The sequence below is a fragment of the Atractosteus spatula genome, chromosome 4, assembly GCF_055471065.1.
Source record: "Atractosteus spatula isolate fAtrSpa1 chromosome 4, fAtrSpa1.hap1, whole genome shotgun sequence".
Classification (NCBI taxonomy): domain Eukaryota; kingdom Metazoa; phylum Chordata; class Actinopteri; order Semionotiformes; family Lepisosteidae; genus Atractosteus; species Atractosteus spatula.
Genome location: NC_142709.1, coordinates 53,534,234 through 53,555,211, shown reverse-complemented (window position 1 = coordinate 53,555,211; position 20,978 = coordinate 53,534,234). Strand labels below are relative to the sequence as shown.

The following is a 20,978-nucleotide window of genomic DNA, read 5'->3' as shown; positions in this document are numbered from 1 at the left end:
TTGCACCCATCTGTCATGCTAATAAAGCACCTTGAATTGAATTGAATTGAGAGAGGGGGGGAGGGCGAGCGAGAGAGCACAGCCAGGACAGGCAAATAAGATACACTCCACAGACATTCACAACAGCGACATATCATAAAACTTTTGCACATATTGTTAAATTATTAATTGTTTTTCAGGAAGTTAAAAAAACACTTGAATTACTTATCCAGTCTCTCGAAATAAAATTATTTTTCAAGCAATGCAACTAACGTCGGGCAACGTGTTTTTTTTAATCCAACATTGACAGCCACATCTTAAATCTTGTCAGTCAGCTCTTTTTTCTCTATTTGAATTGTGGCGATTCAAACAACTTGGGATAACAAGTGGTCTCAAAGTCACCGAGCTCACAGAGCTTCAACAACAGATGACAATTTCCTTAGTCCTTCCTTAGTCTTCCTGAAATTGTCAGATTATGAGTGAATAAAAGCATTTTATTAAAAACACGTTTGCGTTTGTTTGGGAGCTATATTATGTATTTTTCATATGTAAGATATGGTCATAATATCTGGTATATGGAAAAGAAAGTGTTGATAAAAAAGCCTGGATTCTCATGTATCTGATACAAGTATCTTTTAATACAGTCTTTGATGTGCTCTTGAGGATCCTTGTGATATTTTGAGCTCTGGTTGAATGATAAGTGTCGCAGTTTAAATAATTTTCGTAGTTAGAAATTATGAAACGCTCTGTTAAAAGCAAGGGAGAGTTTTTATGTCTGTTGCAGTAAAAGAAAATGCCTGACAAAGTAGGGCTTGGACAGATTCCAAGTGCTTGTACAAATGTGCTAAAGAAATTAGCAAAAAAAGTCATTCCTTTATCGTATTGGCTAGCTAATGTCCTGTCCTCGTTAGTTAGATCAACGAAATGCTATGGTGTTTGTCAAAGAAAAAACTAAAAGTATTTTCGTTTAAAATGACGGTTAGAAAGAATGTGGACCAGCGTAATACTTTGAGTTTACAGCTTGTCCAAAGTCATTCATTATTAATACTATTAGTAATATCTTCGGTAAAGGCTTTGATGCATAAATATTTCTGATAAAGGTAGGTTGTGTACTTTTGTCCAACTGAGCAATCTTGCTTTCATAAAATATACCAACTTTTTAATGACTGATGAATACACAGATTAAATTTAAAAGCTCAAATGCTGTACATGAGAGGTTAAGCTTTATTGGCTCCTCCTGGCAGTTTTACAAGGTGATTCCGGATACTTTCCGGCATGACATCAAATGACGCGATATATCGCGTGATACTGCGTTTTGATGCAACGCCCACTGGGGTATACCGCGAAATACCCCACCCATTTTGAATGGCTGCATCTGTACCTGTTTAAAAACACATACAGCACTGACTGAAAATGGCTTCTTTAGACATCAAATAAACTTTTTCTTGACAATATTTTCACCTTGAGTTAAAGTTTGGTTATTTCTGCTCTTCAAAAGGAACCTTTTCCTTTATTCAAGCCTTCTGGGGAATCAATGTATGTAAAGTGATGCAGACCCATAAATGAAAACCCCTTTTAAATGACATTACAAATGGTCAAGTGATATTCACCTGATCATCGCATGACAAAGCATCAGGCCTCAGAAAAGACAAGAAATTAGTGCACAAAACCCAAATGATTGTCAATTCAAAGTCTGTCTAAAGGTCTTAGTTATGCTCCCTTCTCTACAGATACAATAGCAAGGAATTAGGAATTCCTTAGAAAATCTGTTTGAATTCATGCTCTGTTTGCAATCTGTTTGAAAGTTTGAATTCATGCTCTAAGGACACTGGTGTAGCTGTTGCCACTGTTGCTTTATAGTACAGTTCTGACATAAACCTACCTTGTCTGCCTCTGGATCCAGGCACTCCATTTTTTCCGGAGGGTCCCCTTGTCCCAGGTAATCCTGGATTACCCTTTTCTCCAGTTAGACCACAAGATCCTGTGAGGGATTTTTACATAAAGCATAATCATTACACCAATAATACTCTGGACAATCTGTCATTCATTATAGTAAGTAGGTTTCTCCATCAGTTCATTTTCTAACCGCTTCTTCCAATTCAGGGTTGCAGGGGAACCTCATCCTATCCCAGCAAGCAATGGGCACAAGGTGTCATGCATGCTGGACTGGATACACTCACAACAGGGTTAACTTTCCTAGAAGCCAATTAAGCTACCAGTATGTCTTTGAACTGTGAGAGGAAACACGAGGAGAATATACTATATAAACGCAGATAAAATTCATAGCAGGATAGCAGGATAGCAGCCCAGGTCCAGAATTGAAGCCTAGGCCCCAGTGCTGCCAGGCAGCAATGCTAATGCCAGCATACCACCCAAAAGCAGGTTTATGATACCAGAAAATGTTCATATCGAAACATCTACTCACCCGGTGTACCCATGTCTCCTTTTGGGCCAGCACTATCAAACACTACTGGAGGTCCTGGGGGCCCAGGGTCACCTTGATCACCCGCATCCCCTTGTTCACCTTGGCATCCTTTTGGTCCATCCTGCCCCTGGTCACCTGAGGAAAATTAAAGCAAGCAGCTGAACACAACATTCAAAATATAAAAAAGCAGGATCTCAATGGAACTGACAGCCCTGTGGTTGATATGACAATGCTTTAACAATAATTTACGGAATACAAACATTATGTTTCTTTACCATTGCAGCCTGGTTCGCCTGCAAGACCACAAGTTCCATTTGGGCCTACTTGCCCCATGGGGCCCTGGGCTCCGGGTTCTCCCTCTGGACCTAAAAATATGAGGGAAAAATTGCGTGAGACAGGTAAGAAATTGCTTTCTGCCAAAGGTGGCAATAAAATGTCAAATATGTTGATGTCATAACAAAGTTGATTTGTAGACGACGTTTGAAGAGCAGGATGAATAATTCAGGAATATATCACCACTAGAAGAACTAAGGTACAATAAAATGAAAACCAACAAGTACTGAATATAAGCTGTCTGTACTCTGTTAAAATTCCAGGTCTAATTCTGAGTTTTGAGATGGGTGTCATTTCATGCAGTGGATACCAGTAGAGTCAGGTCTGTCAAACAACTTTGTCCTATAGCAGATAAACATGAATTAAAGATTAAATACAATGAAGGAGGAGAATCTTCCTTAAAGGTGGCCAGGCTTATCAAAACAGCAGAAAAGAACTTCTTATGTGTCAATTCTTAATATAGCTCACGTCTAAAACTCCATACTAGTGGACAAGAAAAAAAAAGGCTTTTACAAGATTGCTAAATTTTTTAGGACATTTTCTATGTGTATTTTATGAGACTATAATATGTTAGATGGCCATGGTTACTTACTATAAACCTTTGGATTTCAGGGGGGATCTTCTAATTCGATGACATTCTAGTGTGTCTGTGTTTGAACTATCTGACATTAGTGTCACACAACATCAGAAGAAGGTACAGTATTAGCATTTCAGGAGATAAAGTGATGATGGCACAAGCATAACTCTTCATATTTTCCTGTACCAATGGCACAGTACCATGGTCTAGCAACACTAACACTTTGAAATGGTGCATGGGCAGTACAAGTAAGGTCTAATGAAGGGAGCATTCTTAAAGTCATATATAAATAATTAAGCAGGGTTACACGCTTTGTTACAATTTATTCAACTGAGATAGAAATAAAAAGATACCCACTAGCTACAATGTAGACCTACTTTATGGTTTGTTATATTCTATGATTCATGGGTGCTGAACTATAAAGATTAAGCCTGAAGTTCCACCCAAAGAAGCGCATGCATTGTGTCTTCTACTGGCACCCAGTTATTACAGTATGAAGGCACAGATTTTGTGATATGGGGTAACAAGTGGGGTAAACATGACTATCAAAGATCATCACAAAATGGTAGAACAGTAAAGAATATCAGAATAAAAATAAAACTTAAATAAAGCAGCTACAGTATATGCAACAAATTAAAGTAGATTATTTTTCGTATTTTCACTCCCTTTTAGACTTTAAAGAGAAAATAATGGGAAGGGAGATGACACAATGGAATGCTGTGTGTTGTTTGTTAGGCACTTCCACTGGTACCAGAAGTGTATAAAATCTGGTAAATGTCCTCTGCTTGTGAGAGGATAAGAAGTTGCATTCTGACATGTCTACTTAAACTAGAAGAGACAATGGTCTTTGTCCTCATATCCACATGTTAAAGGATATTTGTACTAAAGGAAATGCACCTCGCTGTTCCAGCTTAAATGTTTTAGCTTTAATGTGACTAACAATGTTTCTTGGTCCAGCAATTAAATATTGTGAATTACCTCTCATCCCTGGAAAACCATCCAGACCTTTAAACCCTCTGTGCCCAGGCAGTCCTGGGCAACCTGGAAGCCCTCTGGGCCCTGGAAGTCCATTGAGTCCAGGCAATCCCAGGAGCCTGACTCCTGGCCTGCCTTTCTCCCCTGTAATTCCTGTCTGTCCTTGAACACCTGGAATAGCAACAGTAACATGTCACAAATGACCCGAAAGCTTGATATAAATATAAAGATATATGATAGCTTGATATAAAAACAGTCAGTGAAATTCTGAAGGGGTGCTGCCACATGTCAGAAGCACATGAGTGCTGTTTACACACCTGGGAAGCCAGGGGCCCCATCTGGCCCAGGAGAGCCTGGATTGCCTGGAGATCCAGCACGGCATACCCCCATGGGCCCCTCTTCACCAGGTCTTCCTCCACAACCTTTGTTCCCTAAAAAGGAGAGACATCATAATGGGTAGTGTATAGTGTATGTGTGAATATATTTTTATTATTCGTTCAAATAATACTGTATATTTCTAAGACGCCTTGAGTATAACACATAGAGTAAGCAGCCAGATAGCAGGAACAAGTGTTCTTGAGTATCAAGACATTAGTCATAGAACCAAGGTCAGAGAAGAAGGAGCATTACTGAATATGTGCCTCATCCTCTTATCTACCTGAGAAACATAACATTACTTATACTGTTATACTTATTACTTATATGTAAGACTCAGATGATTTGTATTCTGCATCAGTCTCCTGTTCTTGCTCCAACACCTTCTAAAAGTTTTAGGTTTGAAGACAATTCAACTGGGTGATACACTTTTAAATTCAAGCCAGGAAGGTGAAAGTTAATTGTGCTCACAATGTAGTTGAGCTGCAGTTCATCAATCCCAACATACATTTTTGTTTTTTATCCCTCTCAGGAGGTTCACACACCACTGAAGAGCCTTCAGCATCACATCTTGTTCTTAAGGACCAATGTAGACCATTTGCAAGCGTCACAGAAAGATCTACCTTTCTCTCCTAGAGAGCCAGCCTGCCCTGGGTATCCACGAGATCCAGGTTCTCCAGGCAGTCCAGCATCACCTGCAGGACCTGGAGGCCCACTGTCCCCTGGATGTCCTGGTCTGCCTTCTCGCCCTGGAGGACCATAGGCTGGATCACCCTGAACATGCACAGTATAAATAAAAACCCTAATGTCACCTCGTTTAGCTACTTTTTGGATGCCAGCAGCTGAGGGACCTCAATCCTACAGTAGGTACTATATCCAACAGTGAAAGCAGACAAAACATTTAAGTGTTTGTAATTGAAGGGGAACTCCAGTCCCAATTTCTCCGGACACACATAGACACTCACAGCAGAGCCAATTTTCCCAGAAGCCACTGCTATGTTTTTAGACTGTGAGAGGAAACTAAAAGGGGCAGAAATACTAACCCCTGCACCACTGTGCTGCCTTCATTAGTTCAATTCTAAAGTGTAAATGCCTGTGCAATAAATTCTCAGACATTAAAAACACAAGAAATGAGTAATGGAACCAGCAGTACTTGATGGTTACTCTATGTTAGTATAGGCAGGAAGACTTATATCTGCAGGTGCCTCTGTCTTTACGGTCCAGCTTGCATCACTGAGAAGGACAATCCTATTGGTTTTGTCTGACCTTTGGCCCTGGTGTGCCGGGGATTCCCGGAGTCCCTTGTCTTCCTGGAGGACCTGTTGTTGGAGAGCCTTTGCTTCCAGGCTGTCCTTTCAATCCTAGTAAAATCAGACCAGTTTTTGAATTACATACAGTACAGTATTACAAACCTGTGCAGAATCGTCTTCTGCTACAACACCACAGGGTGTGGCCTTTGTAATAGTTGTTACTTGAGTAAAAAAAAGGTCTCTTTACTGACTGGTTACATTCATTGTGACAAAATGCAGGAGCAAGAAAAAGATTGGTGCTTTGGGCATCGAGTACCCTGTCTGATGAGGAGCAGCAAGAATCTTAAAAGATCTGATCAAAAGACTGACTACTATTTGACTTGAACTTTATAAGATTGTAGAAAAAAACAGCTCCCTTTCAATGTATTAATTTTAATACAGTATTTTCATTATTACCTTTAATACCCTGAAGGCCAGAGGTTCCCATTGATGCTTCACCTTTTTTGCCTTTAGGGCCAGATTTACCAGGTTCACCTTTAAGACCCATTGATCCAGGATCTCCTGTAATTTCAAATACCAAATGCATTTAATAAGTACCCACGGGCATACATTTGTCTGTGTTAAATTTTACCTACATACAATTTAATCCTAATAATATAAACTGAGGGTAAATTTTCTCTTTATATTTCCTGATATGATATGCATAAAATAATGCTTAAAGAGAAACATAATTCAGTCTTGATAAAGTGTTCTTACAGAGCATACTTTCTTGTTTTCACTCTGAACATTCTTTTTATTTCATTACAATGATAGGATTAAAATTTAGAGTACTTGCTAAAATAAGCAGATGGATACATACTGTATAGTCACAGTGGACCAACGTATCTGGGGAGCATCTGATTAATTACCGTGTCTCAAGATTTATTCATAACTCCATTGAAACATATGTTCCATAGGAATATAAAACATTGTATGGCAGAATGAGTTATGGATTGGATCGTTTGTCTTGCTTCAAAAGGTCTAATAAGGTTATACTGTAATCATAATAGCCTTGCACAGATCTATGTAATTTATAGTCAATTATTGAATTCTAGAAAACAAAAGGGTCACGTTTCGCTTAGTATCCCATTAAATAAGGTCAGAGAGCCAGTTCAAGCTTGGCTATAATGGACATTCTAGCATGACAGCAATACAAAGCACACTTCCAAATCAAAAAACGAATGGTTAACTCCACACAAAATAAACATTCTTTAAGGGCCATCTCATTCTTTAAACCTCAATCTAATTGATTTTAGAATTTAGGCACAAACTATTTTGTACATACTGTATAAATCTTTCCGTTATATATTTGTTACTTCTGTTATGTCAGGATATGAATACATTTGGAAGGCACTGTAAAAAATTGGGCTGGGCATTTTGACAGCTTGTTTAGTAACATTGTAATTGAGCTTAGAACTTCTATTTTTCTGTACAGTTTCACTTATCTAAATAAAAATAAACTTTACAATAGTACTTGCATTGTTCACATCGTAAAGGTCAATATTGTTTAAAATTCATAAACGTATGCTGCACACTGATTTGTGATGTCCATACAATAAATTGATTATAGTGAATAGTTCAAAAAATGTTAACAAACTAAACACAACCTTTCAAAATCTTTCCCCAACAGAAAATAAACCTAAAGGATATTACAACACACCCATTTATGGATGTCTAAGTCAGTTCTCTTCTCCCACAGTACATTTGACCAAATTCACCTTCATGACTCCTGGGTGTTGATATAGAAGGATTCAATAATTACTGATATTATACAGTACCATTTTTAGTAGTACCTACAAAATATTTGTTAATTCCCTCCCTGTCTCTTTCATGCCTTACAATCTCTAGGTAAAATGTATGGCTATTTTTAAACCTTGACTTTAAGGCATCACGTCCTTCGCCTGTACGAAGCTAAGTTACACTGATGAACTCTTGAAAAGCTCCAGTGCCAGAACAGATCCACAGGCTGTTTTGTATGATTTCAAGGCCTCAGGTTCAGGAAAGCGGAATTCTACATTGACTTACCACGCAGACCTGGAAACCCGCTTTCTCCAGGAACACCCCTTTCCCCAGGATCCCCCGGGTTCAATCCGGGACCTGCTGGATCCCCTTTCTCTCCTGGGAATAAAAGATATTACCAGACATTCAAGGTGTGTAACAATGCACAGTGTAGCTTCATATTCTGTATCTTCATATTCTTGTATCTGATCCTGTACCTAATTATAGATATAACAGGATGAAATCTCAGTGGCCAAAACATTAAAAACACCCAGCCCTTAACGTTCAGAAGCTGCAGGGACACCTTTAGTAGGATGTGATATACATTTCACAAGGTTTTGAAATGCACATTTACAGGTTACGTTCTTCTAGTATAATAACTTCCAATCGAGGCTCTGATGAGGATATTGGTGTGAGGGAGTGAACTGCACATTCCAACAGTTTTAAATAGGATTGAAATCTGGGATTTTTTTTTTCCCGGCAAAGGAAGGTGATGGATTCCTGCCTCATGGTTTATAAGCCAACCATGAATTGCCTGTTCTGGAGTCCGTCCAATAAACAGGGGAGCTTCAGGTTTGGTCAGTGTGCAGCACCGCCATTCAACACATTCAACATCTTTTAATGACACTATTCTGGATCAAACCTTTACCTTTCCAATCACTGATGATCAGAAGTGTCTAAATGTCCCTTGCGTTCCTCAGTGAGGACCAGCCACATTCAGTGACTTACCTGGATCTCCAGGACTCCCTATCGGACCGGGCTCTCCAAGGCTGCCTTTGGGTCCCACTGCTCCTGGTAGTCCAATAGTCATTTCGCCACTCTCCCCTGGCCGTCCAGGGGAACCCCGGAGCCCACTGATTCCAGGGGGACCATGTTCACCTTTCGGGCCATAAGGCCCCTGCAAACAACAAAGAGGTAAAGAAGCTAAATAATGATGAAAAATACATTAAACACAGTCTGATTTGTGAACTTATGAAGTATTGATAAATGTCTTTCAGCTTCTGGAAAAAAAAACAAACAAACTTCCAAATATTACATTAAAAAACCATCACTCATGCCGTGTAACATAACACTAACCTGCCCAGGGACAGCTGTGTCAATCTAATAACAGGTCTTTTAACAGGAGTCTCTCTAAACCCACTCTTTCAGGAGCTAGCTTTTAAAACCATTCCAGGAAAATACATTTGTCTGTCCTCTTCTGTGTGTAAAATCCTAGACCTTGGAAATGGTCGCTACAGTAATCCACACTGGGAATGAAGGAGAATGCGACAGTGGAAGAACTGACTGGATCTCCTATCGGACCCGGGTCACCAGGGAGTCCAGGGTATCCGGATCTTCCCTGGATTCCTTCCTCTCCAGGGTCACCAGGAAGCCCACAGTCTCCCGTATCCCCCCTTTCGCAGGTCTCTTCAGAGTGGCCCTGGTCTCCTTTAGGTCCTTGCAGTCCCTTTTCTCCTGTTGGTCCTACAGGACCCTGGAAAAAGGATAGAATGAGTCACAGCAGCAGATAGGCAGTGGCATGAGCAAAGGTTACACCTGTGAGGTTGCAGGTTCAAATCCTGGATGTGACCCTACCCTTATATCCCAATGCAAGGTATGCAGAACAAAATTTGTTTAAAAAATCACAAAACAGTGCATCTTTTCATCATTCTTTAGTTAACTTCAAGTAGGTAGCTGGGTCATCATGCATACGCTACATAGGAAAAGGTAAAGGTTTGTTCCATGATGAAAGAAAAAAAAAGGAGGGACTTCTTCGGGTGTCATGTGGAGAAGCTCACCTGAAGAAGGTTCCACAGCTGTAACATTGTGTCTCGTTTCTTTTCCTTTCAGCATGGAATAAACCTGTACCTGATCATTCTTACATCTGAGAAAAACATACAGTATTCACACTGCCGGCCTACTATAGCCAAAGGGTTAACAGATCAAAATAGCTTAATTTGGCTAGACAACAGAAATTTGAAACAACAGGTCAGATCCAAACATGTCTTTTTTAACACTGTCATGCACCAGTTTAAAAGAATCAATTAAATTAATAGATAGAGAGATCCAGGAGTGTTCAAATAATGTTTTTACTTCTGGGTAAACTTAATCAAGAGTGAAAGGGTAAGGGTTCAAAACGTCTAGCTTTAAAGCTTTGTATTGTATATGAACAATACAATATAACAATACAATTTTAAGCATAAAAACCTGAACTTTAATTCAGCGATCCTTATCTATTCTGTGACTGATCATTTATAAAGTATAAACACCAAAGTCATACTGACAAGTACAGTATACCACATAGCAATGCACTTTGAAACAGCTACAGTACCTGCAGACCTATGATAAGACATAATTAAAAAAGAGAAAAATTCAGAAAAACTTCTACATAGAAAATTTCTTACGAAGGGCTCAGCCTGTAAAGGCAGGCACAATAAATGAAGAATTATTGCTACTTGTAATATTTTAGAAGCCTATTACAAGGTTTTGAAATTTCTAATTTCCTTGTAAAACCCACGTGAAGCCATTGTGCTCTCAATGCTTTTAAACTTTTTTTTGTAAATTTAATTCAACAATTAGTACAATTAGTAACTTTACCTGGGGTCCTTGAGGGCCTGCTGTTCCTGGTAAACCCTTTGTCCCTTTAGGCCCTGGCTTGCCTTGTTTTCCTGGTATAAGAGGACAGCTCAGTTATGGCCTTTAATCATCTATAATCATTATAGAAATGCCATTTATAGCAGGTATACAAGGTAAAGTATAGTATATTTGTTGTCTTAAGCAACAGTGCTGGACAGCTACTGGACCACCAATATCATTTACAGCAGCTAGTTGGCTTTCTTAGGAAATCTCCATTTATAGTATTGAACAGGCCCAGCCCTGGTTTGCTTCTGAGACTTGACAACTCAGGGTTGAACCTTTAAAGATGTGGGTAATAATCATCGGGGAAGTTACAGTATGTAGTTTACAAAGGTAATCAGATGTGGTGCATTTTTATGATGAGATTTTAATTGAAAAGTCCTTAAATTGTAACATTTATTGAACTGCTAATGGCTTTGACTAGAGTTCTCACTCGAAGTGTGGCAAAATGTTTTTTTATTCAACAAGTGTCTTGCTTCTTTTGTATTAAAATTGTGTTCCCTCAATCACCTTTTCACCTTATCTTTTGAGTTTGTGGCCTGAGCTTTTATAGTACAGTACATCAGATTTTTTATGTAGGGTCCTTGTACAGTACATAACAAATTTGTATTCACATTTTGATTAGAATATGATCACATTTGAGCCTGAATATTCAAATTACAGTATAATCATAGATTTTAAAATCAGCCCTTCACCTTGAGGTCCAGGAAGTCCCCTTAGACCTGGAATTCCTGGGCTGGGTGAGATATCACAAAACATGCATGTGTTTCCCTTTTCACCTGAGGAAACAAAAATTGACAGTGATACAATTTCAGAAAACTGAAATCCACGAATATTTTTCTAAGACTATCAGGCATTTGACACAACATACTGTATTCTCATTTGGTTTGGTGTTGTTACAGATTAAATATCCATCCATTTTCTAACCGCTTCTTTCAATTTTCACTCGAAGCAGAATACACCCTGGACTGGACACAAACACAGACACAGCAGGGGCAACCTTCCCAGAAGCCAATCAACCTACCACTTTGTCTTTGAACAGTGGGAGAAAAACCTTGCAAACATGGGGAGAAGATACAAACTCCACACAGACAGCACCCCAGGTCTGGAATTGTTCCCAATTGATCCCATCCCCATTTGATGCTGTGAGGCAGTAAAGATAACCACTTTCCTGCCCACAAATTAAATGCCAATTATCCTTATTCTCTGTAAACCATATCATATGCGCCCCTACTTCTCTGTGTAGTAGGTAATTTACTATTAAAGCAAACCAAACCTGGGAGACCAGGTTCCCCTTCTGCTCCAGGATCTCCAATGATTCCGGGAATTCCTGGATGTCCTGTCTGACCTCGTGGCACCTGAAGTCCATCTGAACCCTGCCTAGCACTGACTGAAAGAGGAAGAATATCTTAAAACAGGACCCGGATTTAAGGAGAAATAAAAGGACATCTATCGTCGGAGCCAGTGTACAGCAAATGAATCATCCTTACCTATTATTGCTCCTTGAAAATCAGGGATCACACTCTGCCATGAACCCAGTTCTATTTCTGAGCCTTGTATCGGTTAAAGCCACGTGTGCAACATGTATCCAAGATGTCTTTTTTACATTCTGTTTTGTCAATGTATGCTGTGAAGAAACTGCTTTCGGTCCATCTGAATTCAACTACTGCAATCCCCCTACTTGCACATTGGGCACAAAATACCTTATAAAATCCCCAAATAAAAAACACTTGCTTGAGTACTGACTAGGTCTCGTTCTACCAACCAAACAAGCTCTGTTTTCAAATCCTTGTACTGGCTTGTTGAATTTACATATAGATTTCAAAATACCGCTCTTAATGAAAGGAAAGCTCTTTATCCTACGCTTCTGATATCCTGACATGCCTCTAGCTGCACTTTCTGGTACTCTAGTGATGCTCTCCTGCTGGTCCCATTCGCAGGCCTGTAAACTGTACTGTAGCCTTCTGTGTTCCAAGGCTGTGGACCACCCTTCCCTAACAGATTGACCTGTTTTTAATCTCCCCTTAAAACATAATTGGTTCATCTTGCATTTCTATAGGTTTTATTATGTTAACTGTTTATCGCATGTTGCATTTTTCTGATTTTTCTATGAGGTACTGTCCTACTGGTTACCCCCATAGGTTAGATTTAAAGAGAACTCTTAACTGAAACCAGCTGCATTGGATTCCTCCAACCTTATGCAAATGTCTGCACCTATTCTCTCTCCTAGGTTCTGATATCGCCCTCTAGTGGATGAAACCAACACAGACATTTCTGTAACAGCTTCTCTTTTACAGTACTTTACTAAAAATATTATCACTGCCACCACTATTTACTGGGTTGCAGATCAAACCTCTGCCAATTTAAGGTCACATCTATAACTTTACAGTCCTAAGTAATCATATGACATACTGCCTGCTGGACCATTTCCTCTACTTTGGACTGATCATTCCTATGATTGATTTATAATTATCTTGCTGTGTTTAAAATGAGTGTAGGTGAGCAATTACCTAGACACTTGTGATGATACGGTGGAGGTCCTGGGTCACCTGGAGGGCCTTCAGGTCCTTGGCGCCCATCAAGACCAGGAGGACCCAAGACCGGGGACCCTGCATCACCCTTGTCTCCTTTGGCACCTTTCAAGCCATGAGGTCCAGGTGGCCCTTGTAGACCTGGTTCTGAGGGCCCTGAAACAGCAGAAAAGGTCTGTGTCAGTCTGTCGATCTGTTTGTAACAGCTAAGCATTTGTGAAGGAAATGTGTGACTGTTGACATTTCAGTCAATGACAGCGGTTACCTTGTGGTCCTGGGGGCCCAGGAAACCCTACATGTCCTGCAAAACACAATATAATGTGTTTTTTTCATGTTGCATTTACAGTACATCTTTGCTTTTTTTGCTAAAAATAAAAAAAAAAAAAATGTAGGGCTAAAAAATAAGATCACAAATATAAGTCACAATGATAAGACAAAAGTTATTTCAGAAATCTCCAGAGCGAAACTAATTAACAGGCAGCATGATGGAATATCATTGCTACCGTACCTCCCAGCTCTGGAGTCCTGGGTTAGATGCCTTTGGAGTGAAATTTGCAGACGTCTGTGCAAGTCTCTATGTCAAAAGCTTTTTGCAAAACCTTTCCTGCTGCTTAAATTTGCTACTGGTCTTTTTTTTAAGTCATTGTTCCTTGTGTAAATCCATGCCCTTTTTGTACTTTTAATCTTGAGCATTTACAGTAGATCTTTACCTCTAGAGCCAGGATCCCCTTTCAGACCGGGGCGGCCTGGATCACCACGGTCACCTTGCTCAGGGAAGCCATTTTGGATGACCTTTTCAGTGAAAAGCAGAATCAGGTATATGGTTAAGAACTTCTTGCTTGCACATAAGGAGGACAGTGCCTTCATATGCCTAAATTCAGTGCCTAAATAGATGATTGATAAATTATATCATCTCCCCTGATCACTCCGATCGGTTCCGATCACTCAAAGTTTGTGCAAAAATGAAGTTTTTTGCTGTTGAAACTAACTAGTACCAATTCAATCTAGTCCTGAAGGACCAAATACAAGATGATCCTCAGTTAGTGCACTTCTTTTGTTTGTTGCCATGTAACTATTATAATGTATTTGCAAGGAAGAGAGGGCAGTGTTAGCTAACTCATTACAACATCGTTTCAATGCCTTTTATTGCAATACAAATGCACAATTGCTAATTATGAATTATGTGTTGCGGCAATAAAAAATTTAAGGAATGATTTTACACAAACTTAATTGAACTACCTTGACATAAAACATAATGTTGCAATAGCATATAAATCTGGCACTGTATTTATTTATTTGTGCTTAAGTTAAAATGTCTAGGTTTAAAATGTTCAGAAATGCAGTGCCAGTCCTTTCCACTATTCTCCGAACATAAATAAAATGATGACAGTTCTATAAAAAAATACAGTATAATACATGAGTGAAAGATGTTGTAGCACAGTGAGTCACGTACTGTAGACCAGAGGTTACTACAGATAACATAACAGCCAACAGACCTTTACTCTTTAACCCTTCAGTGCATCGAACAAACATTTACTACAGCATCTTTCAGTGTGTAAGAAAAATATAGCATGTTTTATACTGTATACTGTATATTGTGTTTTCAGGAGACCTCTGCTAGATGAAATATTTTATCCACACAGATGTGTTATAAGCTTCACAAACATAGACCTTCAAATAAGAATGCAGCTAAAATACAACCAGAAAGACAATACACACACCTTCAAAAACATAATGGATATTTAATACAAATTAATACTATATGACTATGTTAGCTACTGTTGGACAGCACTTACTGTACTTTCATTTTCCCCCTTTTTATACAGATGCTTGAAGTGCTGAATATATTCTGTATTTTTACACTGATGTTATAAAAAAGCCTACTCACTTTACCAGGCAGACCAGGAGGGCCATAATCACCTTTTTCACCCTAAAAGGAATTCAAGTTGGATTATAAAACCAAGTACAATTTGGGATTGAGCGATTAAAGCAATGACAATAAAAAAAAAATCAATAGAAAAATTTACTTTTTGGCCAGGATCCCCAGGAGGCCCTTCAAAACCAAAATCACCTTTTAACCCCTAGAAAAGACAAGAAATTATACTACTAAACAGCTTAATGAGCTTAATGGCCTTATCTGGCCAGAAGACATGCAATGTACCCACCTCTAGTAGGCAACAGTGTCGTACAGTAGCTATAGTAGATCAGAAAATGCCTTTTATGTTCTATACAACAAACCGAACAGTTCACAGCTGCTGGGCAAGAATCACAGGTAGGCAAACAAGCTATATGCCACACAGCCCCACACACACTTTCCAGACACACATAAGGATGTACAGTAATAAGCATAATTAAGTGGTTGATTATAATGACATTAAAAAGAGACAGGAGCGTGTCAGATCCAGGAGTTATACCTATCAATTCTATTTTTCTTCTATTTTTTTTAGCAATTTAGAAATGTTTTAGAAAGGCTGAAACTCTTATGGACAAATCAAAAACATACAGTCAGAGAGGAAAGAAAATAGGTGACATTTTCCATTGGTTTAGTTCCAGTTGGAACAACGACAGTAAGCATTATGCCTTTTATTATCATGATTGTGGGGGATGTTGGTTGTATTATTATAAAACGACTGAGTGCCACCTGCCAGTCAGCCTCCAGATGTGGCAGGTGGATCTGATGATATTAGAAACAGACCAGCGAGAAAAGGTTTCCTCAATGCCACTTAGCCAAGAACAAAGCCCTGGCCATGGCACAGCGGTGCACATTTCAAGAGATGAGTGCACAGGAAACTTGAACAAATACTGCAATGGTATTTTTCATTAAAAAAACTTGAAGGATATATGGTTACCATTTGGCCTGGGATACCAATGTCTCCCTCTTTTCCAAGCTTCCCCTGAAAAGAAAATATCCATCAACAAAAATCTCTTTATAGCATGGATCTACAGTATAACATGATTAAAAAAAAACTCTGCAATAGTTTCATTACAGTTCAGAGCAGAGCTTGACTAACAAATCAATTATTAATATCTATACATATCTGTGGTTTTATTTATTAGGGACTATTGAGTTCCTAGTGATCCTACAGATCAGAAGAGGCAATAATGCAACAACATTATAATGTTATAAAAAACGGGTAAGTTCATGCACCATGACTGATATGCAAAGTCAAAAACATACGTTCTCTTTTCTTGGGATATTTTAAAATATTTATGTTTAAGACATGACTGACTAAAAGTCTGTTCTGAGAACAAAACCATGAAGTACACACTGAGTATGGTATTTAAACAGGGACAGAGCTACTCATTGGGAGTGAGACTATGCTGAGCTGGGTACTATCAATTGTACCTCAGATCCAGGATTTCCTCGGTCTCCCTTCTCACCCCTGGGACCCACACACCCACGATCTCCCTATAAAAAGAAAGAAATCTAAAGTGCTTACAGACAAATTAGAAAACGTGAAATAATATGTTGATACTATTTTAGAAAGTATTAATTGATATCATTATAAGAACACCATTTATTCAGAAAATCCATGCAATGATATAATCAATGAGTAGCAACTCTAATGCGATATGTGCTTACAGGAGAACCTTGACATCCAGGATCGCCTCTGTCACCCGGCTCCCCCTGAGTAGGAAATCCAGAGGAATGATTGGACACCAACAGCACCAATAAGAACAAGAATAAACAGCATCCTATAATAATGACAACTTGAGGTACTAAATGAAAGGTTAACATTACAGAAAGTAGGACACATTACCTAAGCAAGTGCGAGACTCAATCACAGATTATCATCATCACTTTCTAACCACTTACTCCTGGTGAGGGTTGCAGCGGTAACAGGCTGAGCAGAGAAGACCAGACTTCCCTTTCCCCAGCAACAGTCTCCAGCTCCTCCTGAGGGACTCCCAGATGTCCCCAGACAATCTGAGAGATATAATCTCTCCAATGTTTCCTGGGTCTGCCCTGGGGTCTATTCCCAGTAACAGATGCTTCCATTAATTCCATGTGATTCTAAAGATTGATGGGCAATTTTCCACTAAGAGGGCTGCAGTGTCTGAGGGAATCTCCGTTCAGGTATTGCAATGCCTGTGATCTAATCATACACGGTCAGAAGAAGTCCAATCACCTATTTATGTTTCTTTTGATAAACTAATCCTGAGTAGCAGTGGCCAAAAAGGCAAACTTTTGTCAGCCACAGAACCTTTAGAAGATTTGTCTGCTAAAGATTCAGTGGTTGAACTGCATTTAGCAATTTATTTTGCACTCAGTCCTGCTGTATGGCTAACCTGCAAAGCCCAGTATCGTCCAGAGTACAGGCAATCCTACATTGTAACATGACTGTTGAAGATAAAATTCAACAATCAGTTTGAGCGCAGACACAGAAATCTGTTCTGTAATGGCTACTAATATACTGTATGCAGTAAGTGACAGGATTAAATAATGCAGTTATACCTCTATGTTCTATACTCAGAACATACAGTATACGGTGCTCAAATTAGATTAGGCAATCAAATGTGTTAGACTAATCATTTAAAATGATGCAAATTAGATGTAACTGGAAGTACCTACTGTACATAACTGTTATTTAGTTATGATTGTTTGAAGACTCTGCACCATCGTGTCACCCATACTCTATAATGTCAAAAAAACCAAAAGTCTACAGATCCTCCTAAAATAATTACAAATAGAAAACAGATAATAATTGACTGGATAGGTATTCACCACCCTTGAGTTAATATTTAGTAGAGGAACCTTTGGCAGAAATTACAGCCATGAGCCTTCTTGTATAAGTCTCTAACAGATTTGTGAGATTTGTGAGGCACTCAGGCATTTGTTGTCATTTGCACAGTTTCTCCCACCTCAGCCATGGAAGACTATAATTCCATCAGAGTTGCTATAGGTCTCTTTGTAGACTCAATGAGTAGTGCTCTTCTAGGCTAGATACTGTAGGTAGGTCCCTTTTCAGGCCATAAAGGCCCATTGTTAAGGATTCGGTAAGAGGGACCGAAACCAGTGAGTGAACCCACTTGCAGGAGCGAACTAAGCCAAGCCGCAATCCAAAAGCAATCCATAATCGAAGGAACGAGCCGAGAGTCCAGGGGAAGCCAGATATTCGAAAGGGAACGAGTACGGAAGCCGAAGCGTGATCCGAAGTCGTAGACGGTAGAGCAATCCGATAATCCAGGGGTAGCCAGTGATCCGAAACAGAGCGTAAGTAACCAAGCCAAGCCGAGATCCGAAAAGCCGAAGTCCAAAGGGAAAAACCGAAAACCGAGAGCCAAGACGAACACAGGGTAGAAGTAGGAGTAGCGCAACCAGGAAGCTCGAAAGGAAAAACCAATACTGAGCAAAGAGGTAGGGAAAGACAGGTGTTTAAGTAGGAAGAGACGGGGGTGTGGTGGTGAATAGGAAAACTGATAGGTGAACTGATGGATAGGGGCTACGCCTACTTCTGCCTCCTCCGTTGCCGGGAGGCAGGGATCGTAACACCCATGGGGAATGGGGGGCAAGGGCCACCATTTTTCTTGACCATCTAACACTGGAGGTGGAGATGATATGGTCAGCATCATCTAGGCTAGATACTCAATTTTATTCAGCCCTGCTCTGGCACAGTTGTGCGATATTTTCTCCATTTCTTTATAATAAATTATAAATAAGGCTTTGGGGGATATACAATGCCTTGGAATTTTTTTAAAACAATTCCTCTGATTGGTACTTCTGAATAACCCTGTCCTGGATTTGCTTTGAATATTCCTTTGTTTTCATGAGGTAAAGTTTTTGGGAGTTGTACTAATCAACTGTGGGACCTCCCAGAGATAGGTGTATCTATCTTGAACTCATGTCAAACACGCTAATTGCACACAGATGGACTTCAGGCAATTAATTACAATAAACAACTGTTTACAACAGAGCCTATTTAAGTATTTCATATCAAAGGGGGTGAATTGTTATTTTCTGTTTGACTTTCTATTTATAAGTATTTGCCAAGACTTAACTTGTTCTTTGATACATGATTTTTAAGTGTATGTGGAAAGTAATTGTAAGTGATTCAGTGAAAAATCAAAGAGAGCAGAGAAAAACTTTTAACCTTTAGGTTTTTAGGTCTTTCTGCAGGTAACAATATTCCTGTTTCTCCAGGAAGTCCAGGCAGACCATGAAGACCCTAGAAAAACACACAAGCAGGTAAGGTGATTTTCAAGAGGTTGTTGAATTGGTGCATAAACTAATACTGACAAAGAATCTAGTCATTTACTTTATGCCAGTAGGTGGCACTGCAATAAAACAGAAATGCTAACAGCAGCAGCAGATATATTGAACTGTATATTAAGGTATGTTCCAAACACAAAAGAACATGAGAATGTCTGTAAATTAAACAACACTATTTGGTCTATTTAATACAGTATATTAGTTTATTAGTAGATAAATGAAAAGAGTACTTCATTAAGCTGTTTCTTAAAAGACGTTGTGATATTGGCTGGCAGCTTCTTCCAGATCGGAGCTTTGTAAAGCAGGGATTAGAAGATTTGTGTGCCAGTTTCAGTTAGAAGTGGCTGAACACCATTGCAGGGAAAGTGTTATTGACAACTTCTATACAATTTACCTTCTGTCCTTTAGTCCCTTGTGTATTCACTCCTTGAACTCCCTGTTGGGGGAAAGTAGCAGCATTAATGAATGCTCTAAAAAATGACATGTTGTATAGAATACAGAAATACACTGACAAATAAAAATCCTTAATTTACTGAGTGCTTTTCATGCAATTCCAAAATTATAAAAACTATAAAATTTGGAAAACACAATACAAAAATAGGTTGTAAAAACAAGTAACAACACAAATCATGCACCCTTTTTTTCCACTTCATTCAATTCAATTCAAGGTTGCAGGGGAGCCGGTATCTTGGCAAGATACATCCTGGACAGGACACCACCAGTCCATCTCAGGGCAGACAGACACACACACTCAGATCAGGGCCAATGTACACACCAGGAAACCAGAGCAACAGGAGGAAACCCACATGAAAATGGGGAGAACATACAAACTCCACACAGATAGCACTCCAATGATTGAACCCAGGGACCCTGCACTATGAGACAGCACTACTAGCCACTGCATCAGTTACAGCAGTAAATATTCAGCTTATCTGCACAAGACAGGGAAAGGCACAAATGAATGCAACCAATGCAGCAGACAGAAGATGAAACAGACAGCTTAGTAACAGAATGAATATCGGCTTCAGAAGCCAAACTGGAACAAAAAATAGCCCAATAAATCTTAATTCAATACATTACCTTTGGACCTTCCAAACCCGGAGCTCCATATAATCCCTGGATGTTTACAAAAATAAATTATTACTTGGTTTTTTTTAATCATTCCATCTTGTTTTAATTAAACATCGTGGTATTTCCAAATCAATGAGTTTAATTACCAGAAAGCCTGTTGGCCCGGGTGGACCAGGAAACCCAAGAAGTCCTGGTGGCCCTGGACACCCCTGAAACACAGGGCCCGGTCTGTCAAATTCAGACAGCAAAGGTGTGACTCTGGTTCATTAGGGCTGCCTATTTTCAGTGTTGATTTCAGTAAAGGTTACCTGCACACGTGTGATAGGTGCTGCACTCTTAGACTGCATCCGCTTCTTATTCAAGCCACAGCAATATAAAATGAGAACATTGTCACAGACAGTACATATGCGTGATCACACTTACATCACCTCCTTTGGGCCCTGGTGGTCCTGGCTGACCCGGTTGACATTGGCAGGGATATTGACACTGAAAAATGAAACAAGAATACACTAACTAACATGCTCGCTACCAGAAAATTGAACCAAATCCTTTAAATCAGTGGTTCTCAAACTTTTTGGACCAAGTACCACCCCTAATC

At 39.3% G+C, this 20,978-nt stretch overlaps 1 protein-coding gene across 1 annotated transcript in view; it reads right to left on the bottom strand.

Annotated features, from left to right (window-relative positions):
- Window positions 1–20,978, bottom strand: part of LOC148836564 (uncharacterized) — a 68,261-nt gene that overhangs the window by 18,897 nt on the left and 28,386 nt on the right. Inside the window, exons 10-36 of the mRNA XM_088912740.1 lie at window positions 20,804–20,866; window positions 20,527–20,589; window positions 20,390–20,425; window positions 19,704–19,745; window positions 19,191–19,265; window positions 16,682–16,726; window positions 16,445–16,507; window positions 15,948–15,992; window positions 15,126–15,179; window positions 14,987–15,028; window positions 13,809–13,890; window positions 13,364–13,399; window positions 13,078–13,254; window positions 11,844–11,957; window positions 11,263–11,346; window positions 10,529–10,599; window positions 9,237–9,425; window positions 8,681–8,849; window positions 7,979–8,071; window positions 6,371–6,475; window positions 5,931–6,025; window positions 5,288–5,438; window positions 4,607–4,720; window positions 4,293–4,460; window positions 2,680–2,769; window positions 2,405–2,539; window positions 1,862–1,960 (exon numbers count right to left, since the gene is read on the bottom strand). Coding sequence (XP_088768866.1) covers window positions 1,862–1,960; window positions 2,405–2,539; window positions 2,680–2,769; window positions 4,293–4,460; window positions 4,607–4,720; window positions 5,288–5,438; window positions 5,931–6,025; window positions 6,371–6,475; window positions 7,979–8,071; window positions 8,681–8,849; window positions 9,237–9,425; window positions 10,529–10,599; window positions 11,263–11,346; window positions 11,844–11,957; window positions 13,078–13,254; window positions 13,364–13,399; window positions 13,809–13,890; window positions 14,987–15,028; window positions 15,126–15,179; window positions 15,948–15,992; window positions 16,445–16,507; window positions 16,682–16,726; window positions 19,191–19,265; window positions 19,704–19,745; window positions 20,390–20,425; window positions 20,527–20,589; window positions 20,804–20,866 — 2,500 coding nt within the window. The remainder of the gene's footprint in view (window positions 1–1,861; window positions 1,961–2,404; window positions 2,540–2,679; window positions 2,770–4,292; window positions 4,461–4,606; window positions 4,721–5,287; window positions 5,439–5,930; window positions 6,026–6,370; window positions 6,476–7,978; window positions 8,072–8,680; window positions 8,850–9,236; window positions 9,426–10,528; window positions 10,600–11,262; window positions 11,347–11,843; window positions 11,958–13,077; window positions 13,255–13,363; window positions 13,400–13,808; window positions 13,891–14,986; window positions 15,029–15,125; window positions 15,180–15,947; window positions 15,993–16,444; window positions 16,508–16,681; window positions 16,727–19,190; window positions 19,266–19,703; window positions 19,746–20,389; window positions 20,426–20,526; window positions 20,590–20,803; window positions 20,867–20,978) is intronic.